At 40.9% G+C, this 11,734-nt stretch overlaps 1 protein-coding gene across 1 annotated transcript; it reads left to right on the top strand.

The window, feature by feature from the left end:
- Positions 1 to 3,273: 3,273 nt before the first annotated feature.
- On the top strand, positions 3,274 to 11,417 carry si:dkey-29d8.3 (uncharacterized protein LOC556220 homolog). The gene is made up of 7 exons (XM_034613106.1): positions 3,274 to 3,468; positions 6,683 to 6,827; positions 6,938 to 7,033; positions 7,415 to 7,559; positions 8,201 to 8,346; positions 8,507 to 8,646; positions 10,586 to 11,417. Exons 1-7 carry the CDS (start codon positions 3,369 to 3,371, stop codon positions 10,732 to 10,734), a joined length of 921 nt encoding a protein of 306 aa, XP_034468997.1. The 5' UTR covers positions 3,274 to 3,368; the 3' UTR covers positions 10,735 to 11,417.
- The last annotated feature ends 317 nt before the right edge of the window (positions 11,418 to 11,734 follow it).

The following is an 11,734-nucleotide window of genomic DNA, read 5'->3' as shown; positions in this document are numbered from 1 at the left end:
ATCTAGGACAGTAATTTGAGTTATTCAAATGGGGGAATATGCACTAAGGGATTTCCTGAAGTAAAAAAGAAAGAAAGATAAACTAAACAGATGTAACATATGGTCTGCAGTTGTCAGGAGTTATTGGTAAATCCAGTCTGTCCCTGTCTGTTTAAACTGACCTGGTCTGGTTAGTTAACTAGCACATAATCAGTTTGCTCTCTAAAGAACAGAGATGATCCAAAAACCACAGAAGAAGTCCTGTGGTCTGCAGCCATTGGTTTCACCAAACACGTGGAGACGGCACTGGGTGGTCGGTGATGATGATGGTCTCTAGCCCCAATAGAAAGAATAATCTGTTAGTGTTGTTTTTGCCTGCTGTTGATTGAATTAGAGTTTTTTTTTTTATGTGACACACCTTTATTAGAATGTTTTAAGCTTTGCATGCATTAAGCAAGGTGATTAAAGCTTTTTTAAAGCATAATGCAAGTGTCCCAGATTACCAAGTGACCCAGATTATCAAATTCAGAATTTTCTCTTTTGGCACAAAGAATACTCAAAGCTGTGTCATGTCTCCTCTGAGTACGATATCTCCGATCTTTCTTCTGGTGTGGTAAGAAAACATTTAGGGATTACAGAAAGGTATAGTATGTAAAACAGATATTGGAATAAATCGTAGAAGTCAAATTTGCTAAAAGGTCCCAGATTACCCAAATTCACCCGCTAGTAATAATTTCTCCTCTAGAGAGCCCTTTATTTATTACTGTAAAATGTCCCACTCAGTACATATGTTGGTAACAGTTCTTTTGAATTAAGGTAATGTTTATCAATCTCTTTGTTCATGTGATTAATATATATATATAGTGATCCATTTTGTAAAGCTCTCAGTCATTGATATTGGTACTGGCCTCAGAACAGTCTGGGTCAGCCTTTACTCAGTGACCACTCGAAACAAATTAGTCTTTGAAACAGGAATTTGATATTTCAGTGCTGTCCCTATAGCAGGAGTAACATATTCATACTGCCTGTTCCCCAACTAGATCTAAATAATAACTAGATCTAACAAGAGCAGAAGTGAGATACTGTGAAAGTGTGTGTGAACAGGAATGTAATTCAAACCAATAACAAGTGCAGTCTCAGTGCTATACACATCTACACTGGAGAATCTAATTTAATTTAATCTTAATATTGAGCTGTTGAGAAAAAAAAACTGTTCTTTCATTAAAAAAACAATAGGTTGTGAATGTTATTATGTGATGTCTCTGATTGATCAAAGCTGTTACTGTAGACTGCTCTTTGTCAAGGCAGAACACAGCCTGACTGATGACTCCGTCTCATAAAGGGTTTTTTTCTTTTTTCTTTTTTCTTTTTTAAAGCTTGCTGATGGAGTATCCAGGCAGCAGAGGGGAAATGTTTTGAGCAGAGATATGATCAAAGTGAGTCATGTTGACTAGAATAGTTTTGTGTGAATGCAAGAATGCTCTTTACGTGGAGGCACTGATGGTTTGGCAGCTCCTATGAATTTGGGGAGTAAATTAAAGGAAATCCTGCAGGAACTCATCAACGTAGTCATGGTTGAGGCTGTACTAGCCAATATTATTATACATTTAACAATTGATCAAATGTTATAAAAGTCCCTGTTTGCAGCAGCAGCAGTTTTCTGAAAAACATCTGTGATAAAATATTGTAACGAATGGTGAGCCGGTCGCTCTGATTGGACTGTTGTGTTTATGTTACTTGATTTGTGTAGTTTTTACGTTTATGTGTTAAGGATAGTTTTAATTGTTCAGGATAGTTTTAATTGTTCAGGATAGTTTTGATTTGAGTTTATATTTAACTTCCAAAAAAATCCCGTTCAACAGGAAAAAAACGCAATAATGTTCCAAACAGTCAAGTGAGTCTTAAGAGTGAGCGTTTTCATATTAATGTTATATCTGACTCGTGAAAAAACTGACCTCACATAAGCAACAGAAAAGGCAACAGAATATGAGGCTGTACATGTCGACAACAGAGAGAACGCTGGAAGCTGTAGACTCAGACTGACCTTTCTCTCAGAGGTCACATATAAATGGACAGCAAGACTGTACTGTGAAGAGCTTTGAGTGGTCATCAAAACTAGAAAAGTGCTACATAAATACAGACCATTTACCATTACTATGATGGATTTCACCTTTTCTCTGTTATTTGTTCAATATTTAAGCTCCTACAGCCTCATGTAGCTCAAAGCCTTCGCAGGCTCGGGAGTAATAGTACCCATGATGTGTAAAATCAATAGTGCGTCCCTGTAAGATTTGTAGTATTTTAAATTATACAATAATTTCAGTAATGTTGACTAAATGTGTACTTGCACAAGTTGCATTTCCTGCATTTCACTATATAAAATGTACAAAAATGGCAAACAGCAACCAAGAGTCCATGGCTGGAAAACAGATACTATTAAACACAAAGTATTTTCAGTCCTGAGAAGTAGTTCAAGGAATTTTAGATCCATGTATCTAACACTTGAGCATTGGTGTAGACATTCAGTGTTGTACACCTCAACAGTGTTTTAGTTGCTTCTTAACATAAACACATAACTCTGTACTTTTCAGGTCACATTGTTGAGCAACATGGGAGAATTTACAGCTCATGTGTTTGCAATGTAGTTTTTTCATTAAAGGTTCAGTGTGTAGAATTTATTGACATCTAGTGGTGAAGTGTTGTGTTGCAGCTGAATAACCCTCACCTCACCCTCCCCTTCCAAACAGGAAAGAGAACCTGTGGTAGCCTTCAGTTGTCCTAAAAACTCAAAAGGTTTAGTTTGTCCAGTCTGGGCTACTGTAAAAAACATGGCAGCCTCCATAGAGAGGACCCGCTCCCTGTAAATATATTATTATTATTTCAATATAAAGGTCCCAATCTAGGGGAAAGAAAACAACAATTTGTGCAATTTAGATGAGTATACACTTGTGAAAACATCACTGGGGTTATTTTATATTAAATTTCTACCAATAGATCCCTTTCACCTAAATCTTACACACTGGACATTTAAGACGAAACTATTTGTATTTTCACAAATTTCCTCTAGAGGGCGCTATTACTTGTCCAATACATTTGCACCAGCACCATAGACTGGATATACAAAGGATCAGAACCTGGAACGTATTCAACAGTTTCCCTCCACGTATCACTGATTATAGTCTGAATAAACAACCATGGAAATAAAGAGTTGAGCTGTTGTCAAAACAAACACTTTCTGCCTGGGGGCGTTTACACAGAGCACGTGAAGGCATCGGCTTGGTCAACGTGAGTGTCAGTGTTGCTCCGCCCTCACGCGGCCACTGACAGTCAGACTTTCACAGACAGTCTGTGAAACACATCAGCACCGACGGAGCACGGACGCAGTCACCATGAAGCCGATCAGTCTGTTCAGGATCCTTGTCATTCTCCTGTGTGCGGTGGTTTTTGTCGGAGTTTTGATTGTGAACGCGTTGGCCGGAGCGGGGAAGGGTGAGTTCACTGTCCCTCGGTCAGAACCAGCGCTAACTTCACTGTTTGTGTGTAAAGTTCTTTACAAATCCACTTGAAGGTGTTTTATAAGTCAGCTCGTAGAGCAGGGAGGTTTCCTGTTTGTTGTGGTTATGAAACCGTGTTTCCACTGAGCGGCATTCCTCTGTGAGAGAGATGCTCTGCTGCCGCTCGTTATGTCACAGCCACTGTTACTCAACAGACAATGTAAACAATGAGCATTCTTTCCATGGCTGTCCATATGTACGTCAGCGTGGTGTCTAGCAGGGACAAGCCACAGTTATAAAAAACACGCAGTGGAAAAAAGCTGTTTTTTGTTTTCGAGCTGACGCGACAACTTTCACACATAAATATTCACAAACACATGTTCTGTTCGTGTTTATTTAGGTAAGTATACAAACTCTGTTCCTAACGGAGAAGTCTGGAATTTATCCTGCCATGTCCACTATGTCTAAAATAAATAAATAAATAAATAACGGCATCGACTCCAGCAGAAATCACTGTTCGAGTCTTACTGAAAACTTCTTTAAACCAAACACAGAGTTCCAGTACAGACAGCAGTGGTCCTGTTGTCTCCATATCCACTGGTGCCCTTTGACAGGAGGAAAAAAAACCAACATTTAAAAATGCATTATAAATAGTCTTCATAGGGTGTGGCTCACAAACCCGTTTCCAAACTGCACATTCACTGCTTCCCCTCAGTGCCTCAGCTCTGCTGGAGCCACTGCTGCCTTATTCAGTTCTCTTTTCCTGCCACATCGTCCCCATGGTTCAGAGGAGTTATTTCCTGTAGGAGCTGTTGTCATGGTAATAGTTTGTGTGCAACTAAACACTGGTGGAATCTAACTAAATACTTTTACTCAAGTACGATAGTCATCTACATTTTGATATACTTGCACTTTACAAATGTTTTCCATTTATTTTTTTTACTTTTAAACATCCTCTCCACTGCTTCTTAGTTGGAAATATTATATTACCGTCTGCCATACATCGTTTCAGAATAAGATTTTTGAAAAGTCTCTAAAATGTAATTAGATTAGATTTAAGTTAGGTTCCCTGTCTTCTTTATTTGTTGCATATTTGCACAAAACGGTTCTTTCCTTCCCACGGTATTCATCCCACCCTTCCTGTGACTCACTGGGTTGGAAACTGCCAGACTAAACCATATAATTACATATGAGTGTTAACTTTGATACTTTAAACACATTTCTGATGATATTTCTCTCCTTATTCTGCTGTAGGATTTTGAATGAAGGCCTTTACTTGTAATAGAAAGTTTCTTTATAATTTAGTATTTTACTTTTACTCCATTAAATGATCTGTTTACTACTTTTGATACTATTCTCAGTACTGTGTCTGGGATGCAGTTTCCCTGGCTCATGGTGTCATGGGACCACAGTAATGTTCTGCTTTCTTAATCTGTGCACACAAATGAATAGTGTTTGTTTTCTCTCCTCATACCTGCCATTCGCTGTAACAGTGATAACATCGTGATGTTGATTTGACATTTCACCAACTGATGAGCCACTGTAGACGATCTGTGTGTTTTTGACATAATGCAGCCATGAACAATACTTGCAACTACAAAGTAAGAGTTCAGAATGAAAGAGGCCATATACCCTGATCAGCCCCAACACTACAGCAGATATCTTAATGTGGCTGATGGCTGTATGGTCACATTGTGCTCTTTAATCCTGCTGAAATAGTTTCCTTAAATGACACCCCATACTTCTTTTTCACAGTTTATGCACGGCTCTTTGCCCCATTCAAAATCTTAATATAACAGCATACGTCATTTTCTAAATAACCGTGTGCCTGGAACCTTGAAGCAGCAGTTTGTTTGGCTCTTTTCTGTGTCAACATGACACACAGCTGCTTTCCCAGTTTGGTCTCCAACACGTATATAGAGATGCACTGGTCTGATACTGAGTCAACAGCTGATGGGTATTGTGACAATAAGGCAAATCTATTCAATCCATATTGTGTTATTGATCCAATCTCTGACAGTTTGACAGTATCCACTTCATTCCATCAGTTGTTAGTCACTAGCTCAGTGTTAGTTTACAGGATGAGTCCATGGTGAGGAGACAGTTAGCTCGTAAATCCCCAACATATGTTTATATGAGCAGCAATACTACGACTATTATCTTAATAGGGTTAATATCAGAATATTAGTGTCCATGCACATGTTTGTTTTCACAAACCCACTGGCCCCAGTGTAACACTGGTCACTCTCTGTTTTAAACGTAACACATCCATGTAACTCGGTCCATTAAGGTCCTGATCAACAGAAGGACAACTGAACACTGCATCATATCAACACAGCAGTCACACAACTACATCACAAGCATTAGAGGCGAGGTGCACCCTTTTATAACCCAATAGAATTAGTCTGATTCACAAAGATCATTCACATCTTGGAGGGAGATAAAAAAAATAGGCTCAGCAGGTATGAAGCCATTTCATGCTTGTAACTACAGCACGGTCTATGGCTACTACTTCTACATGATGATAAATGATAATTCAGTACATTTATTTATATGCATTTTAACTGTAATGTATTTTAACTGTAATATTTTGATAATGCTCCACACATATAAAGACCCCAGTCTCTTCCACACAGTGAGGCATGTAGTTTAATTAAACGTACCGAAAGGATTTTTAAAACTGTTTATGAAATGGTCTCATTTTAATATTGCTACTTCTTTGTTACCTGCAACAGCGATAGAAAATTAGCTTTTTTTATAAATGTCTGCATGTCTGTGGTCGGGTTGGACAACCGGGGAGGTCAGACTAAAGGATTTAGGGCAGGTTAGGGTTGGTGTATGAACGGCACTAAAACAAAATTATAATGTTGTCATATTAAAGTTATCAATCATACAGAAACAAAAAGGTACATTACCTCATGGCTATGAATCCTCCAAACATCTGTGTGTCTTTTTTTCCCAAAACAACCAGGCCAAAGTTTTTACGACAGGAGACAGTGGAAACACTACCGCTTTTGTCCACAGGGGCGCCAAAATCAAGAAAAATGAAAGGTTCCTTGTAGGAGCTTTAAACACTGCTACTGTATGAAAGAACCTGTCTGGCTGTGACCTCATCCCTCTCCAGCATGTACTGGATAAACTGGAACGGCAATGGTAAATATTTTCAGACGACGTTGGTGTTCTCTCTAACGCTCGTTACTGTTTTCCAGCATTTTTCAGTTCCAGTACTGGTAACGTGTCAGTCCGCTATGAGACAGAAATCACTCCAGCCGGCTGGACCTTCTCCATCTGGGGGGTTATCTATACCTGGCTCACCCTCATGGTCATATACATCACCTGCTATGTCTTCAGAGGGTAAGCTCCCAGCAGGGCACTCTCAATATTAACTCATGTTCCCTCAACCTGTGTGATAGGAGCCGTCACTCGGAGCCACATGAAACTGATCCTGCTCTTTCTGTTAATAGAGCCTGGGCTCAGTGTCTGCTGCCCTATGCCTTCTATTTCTGCTGGCTGTCCAACATGGTGATGAATGTGGCATGGCTGCTGTTGTGGGACAGAGAGTAAGTCTACTGTTCCTACCTATAGGTTCATTCATTAGCACAGAAACAGATTGATTTCAAATATAAGTATTATTGGTGGACTTGGGCGCTGTGTATGCAGGGGGAAGATAAAATGATTCTAAAGACAAAAATATTTTTCAGTATCACATTATTAACATGTCATCATTAATGCAAAACTTTATTTACAAGAATGAATTAAAGTAACTGTTTCTTTTTCTTATTTTTACAAATACAATTTATCTACTTGTATATGTCTGACTGTAAGAAGAAGTTAATGAGTATTCCAGGCAGAAATAACTCATTTACATGTTCTGTTGTAATAAACATTTAATATTACACATTTATGGTTCCTCTTTCTGTTTTTCTCTCTTTATCTTGCAGGCTGATGCTGGCGTCTCTGGTTGTTTTAACCCTGATTTCAATTACCAACTACAGCGCTTTGTTCTTCTGTTGCTTTGCCACTGATTTCTATGGAATCTGGTTAAAGACATACCATCGCAAAGACCTGGCCTGTCTCTACATACTGGTACACACAAATGCGGCTTGAATTCAGATTAGAGTTCTTCACCAACCTGAAAAGACCCGGAAATGTTCTATGGGAACCCGACCCAGACCCATCTATCATTTGAAAGCTGGGACCGTGCCTAACCCAAAAACACTCTAACCTGGCCAGGAGACATGGACCCGATGGGCACCAGATCCACTCTGATTGCTTTAACAAGTTAACGTTAATTCACAGGGTGTCAAAACCAAACTTTGTGTCTTACCTAATGTAACGTTAGCAGCCTTCTACCCTGTGCCTGGCCGTGATACATTGAATGTATCCTCCAATGTTTCGTAAAATACATCCAGGACTTCTCTTATTCCTCTCTTGCTGATTGAAACAGCAACATGGCGAATTTAATCCTCGTGATCTCAGATTAAAACTCAATTTATTGTCACGGTGACGAACAGGCTCATTTACAATCATCTTTGCAGTTTTGATGCAGTATTATAAAAATAGCTTGGAATTACAAATAATGTTAAACAGACCTGACTGACTACAAAACGCGGATGCGAACCGTAAGGGATCGGGTCGGGTCGGTGAAGACCTCTAATTCAGATACATTCAGTCTGTCTGCTGTGTATATATGTTCACTTTGTGCTTGTAAATGTTGATACGTTCAGGTCCAGAATGGTTTGGCTCTGTACACCACCTGGACGTCCATCGCCTCTCTGATCAACTTCTCAGTGGTTCTCCACCTGTGGGGTGTGGACAAGAGCACAGCAGCCACCGCCTCGCTGTGCATCCTGTTTGGAGAGGTGGTTGCTTGGTAAGCTCTATTTAGACGAGAGCATGTCACAAGTCGGAGATGAGAAGAATGACCACATTTTAATTTACTTCTTTCATTTAATCTTTGAGCATGCATCCACCACATAGATTGTTTTTTTATGTAGATGCTGGACATTAAGAAAGAGTCTGTCTGTGTGTAGGTTCATCCTTGAGAACTGGGTGCTGGACCGTTGGGTGCGTAACATCCTCACAGTGTACCCTGTGGTGATTGTGGCGCTGATCGGAAACATCGTCAAACACTTCAACCCAGTTGATCCCACTACAAATTCTATCTTCATGGGTGAGTTCAACTTTAACATCAAGATTATTCACTTTTCATTTCATTCTGGTGGATTCTAACAAGCTCTCCCCTCCCACCTGACATGTGTAGCAGTCCAGAGTAAACAGATTACAGTCAGACAGGGCAGAACATATAAATCCTTATCCACACCCACCCCATCATTGTAAGGTGTCTGTAATTTAGCTTGAAAACAGACCTCTGCATGTATTGGTTGTGAAATCAGGTTAGAGCAGCCACTCTGCCTTTGTGAGGATTGCGACTCACGCTCTCCTGGATAGTCGGTGTCTGTGTGCTGCACTCAATTCACCGTAAAATAGATATAACGATCTTTCACCAAAGTTTCAATGTCTATCTGTTGAATATGTCCCAAACATAAATACTTGCAACCGGTACTCATCCTGCTTTTATTCAAGGAAACGCAATAGTCGTACCAGAAACCTCACGTAGCAGCTCCACAGCAGACAGGCTCCCTGTGTGAACAACAGACTTGTATGAGAAGCATGCACACACACCTTGTTTGACCCAGGTGCAACATCTTATTTCACCATGTTAAAGGGGACATAGCATGCCCATTTTACCACAAGTTGATATGGTTCCTTGGGGTCTTAATGAAATGTCTGTAACATACTTTGGTCAAAATACCACAAGGATCATATAAAACAGCACCCTTTTTACCCTGTATAAAACAGCCCTCCACAGAGTGACCTGTTTTGAGTGCCTGTTCCTTTAAATGCTAATGAGCCAGCTCCCCCCTCCCCCCATGATTTTAAACAATATAAATTACATATTTTATATGATATAAATTATCAAATATGCATCCCATACTTTGTATTCCCCTTCTGTTGTCCTGGAGTTTTAATTTTCCCAATCACATAATTAAATGTCCCCCTCTGCCCATCCACTACAAGCACACAAGCAGACAGACAGAGAGAGAAAGAGAGGGGGGGGGGGGGGAACCCCGACATTCAATGGGTACAACAACAAGCGGAGAAAGCAGAATCGCGGGCTGACCTTATATATACAGTCTATGGGGCTGACCAGCGGAGAAATGCTCGTCCCGTGTGAACAGCCAGGCGGCTGCGTGCTGGAGAACGGCGCTGCGCTGCCTCGCAGCGGCGCTTCCGCGTCCGGTGTTAACCCGGCGTAACTACTGTAACCCGGCGTACAGTAGTGCTGAACACTGCGGAAGTCTTCCACACTGCTGGCTGTGTGGCGCTGACACAAATTCCAGCTCACGCATGGGAGAGCGAGCGGTCGCGCCCGAGCAACTGCTGCAGCCTCCCAGTCCCAACGATCCAGACAAATGCCACATGTGAGTGAATCGCGAGCTGACCAGCGGAGAAATGCTCGTCCCGTGTGAACAGCCAGGCGGCTGCGTGCTTGGGAACGGCGCTGCGCTGCCTCGCAGCCTCGCTGCCTCCGGTGTAAACCCAGCGTAATGAGTGTGGGGGGACGGGGGGGGATGAGGTGGGGGGTGGGCCAAGACCATGTAGGGAGACTTCCAGTGCCTTGTTTACGACACAATACCCAGGAAGCTCAATCGAGTCGCTCAAGCATGACGTTTCTGACTTAGAGGAACCATAACAAAACGCGCGAGTGTTTTTTCCCCAGAGTTTTTGGGTTGGTAGACATGCCAGATACCCACATTAACGTGTAGAAGCACTAACAAAGTGGAATTTGCATGATATGTCCCCTTTAAAGAAAGTGAACATGGATTAATGGATCCGCCTGATTATTTAGACCTGCTCGAAAATTGATGGGGTTATTTCTTGAGTCACGCACCACCCCTCCACAAAATTGAATGGAAATCAGTTCAGTAGTTTTTGTCAGACAGACGTGCAACACATAATTTATATTTTTCCTACTTGAGGATAACTTAAGTTCTCGTGTTCGTCCCAATCACCCATGGGGTCTTTTTTTTCTCCTTGTGTCCTGTCAGTTATTCTGCTGGTGTTGGCCTGTGTCCTGCTGGTGTCCCGTGTCTTCACAGTCATCTGGAAGAACAGGTGGAGGCCTCTCCACTCCCCAGGCACAGCACGGGTGATGGTGTCACCTCTCGACAGCAGAAAATTCAGGATCTTCTCTTAAACCCGTAGGACCTGTCCCCCCCGCAGACCCTCAGCTCTCAGCCATGACACACTGACTTTATATTCTCATAAGACAGATTTTGTCTCCTCTCACGCAGCTGTGCTTTTATGTCTAAAACACTTTAAAACACTAACAAACTACTTTGACTGTTACATTATTATCGTGCATATGTAAGCGCTTTTTACTGAATGACTTAATTATCATGTTTTGTATTGCTATTTGAAGGCAGTCTTATTTTTACATCAATGGCTTTTATAATTTTGTACCTACACAGTGGCTCTCAATATGTTTGGTTTTTGACAATATAATTTGACTAAGAAGACGCTTTGAATTCAGTCTGATTAGCTAAGTAAGACCCTGTTGCTTTATAACTCATTGTCTGCTTTCATTATGCAGCTTCTCCCATGTGCGATGAGTGCTCTTCATTCAGGCAGATTATGAACTGCCTCTTGGTTCCTCTCACAGCTTAGCACTTTATTTTATTATCTTTTTTCTTGTCTTGCTGTTTTCTTTGCTGTTATCATATGCCATGCATTCAACGCTGAAGTGTGTGCATTGTACCCACACTGTTTTTTTTCTAAGAAGAAGAAATGCTCATGTTCCACGTTCTTTTGTTTTTATGCTGCAAATAAAATTTCCTCATGAGGGACAATAAAGCGTATTAACAACACTGATTATTAAAACTTGCAAAGAAAATATCGATATTGATCTACTCACTCATGCCTGATGGGTGGAGCTTGACCTGCAGCACTGAGTGTTGATTTAACTTCAAGCAGTTATATGGACTTAAATCTAAATGTACCTTTTGAATTCAACTTAAATATGAACTAGCGGATTGACACCTTGAGACTGGAAACCTGTGAGTTCTAAACAGGCAGCAGCAGTGTAAGGATTCTTCTTCACACTGAGTCTGTTTCAGAGACGCTGCATGAAAACAGGATCCCTGCCCTGTGGTCCATGGACTCTCCTGAGTCCTGGTCTACAAGACAGAGTGAGACTG

Source organism: Hippoglossus hippoglossus, chromosome 17, assembly GCF_009819705.1.
Source record: "Hippoglossus hippoglossus isolate fHipHip1 chromosome 17, fHipHip1.pri, whole genome shotgun sequence".
NCBI lineage: Eukaryota > Metazoa > Chordata > Actinopteri > Pleuronectiformes > Pleuronectidae > Hippoglossus > Hippoglossus hippoglossus.
This window is presented reverse-complemented; position numbering and strand designations above follow the sequence as displayed.

Excerpts from the sequence above, each read along its gene's own strand:
- si:dkey-29d8.3 (XM_034613106.1), top strand. The coding sequence starts at position 3,369 with ATGAAGCCGATCAGTCTGTTCAGGATCCTTGTCATTCTCCTGTGTGCG. Across the intron at positions 6,828-6,937 it reads ACCTGCTATGTCTTCAGAGG|AGCCTGGGCTCAGTGTCTGC; the intron begins GTAAGCTCCCAG and ends TTCTGTTAATAG. Across the intron at positions 7,034-7,414 it reads CTGCTGTTGTGGGACAGAGA|GCTGATGCTGGCGTCTCTGG; the intron begins GTAAGTCTACTG and ends TTTATCTTGCAG.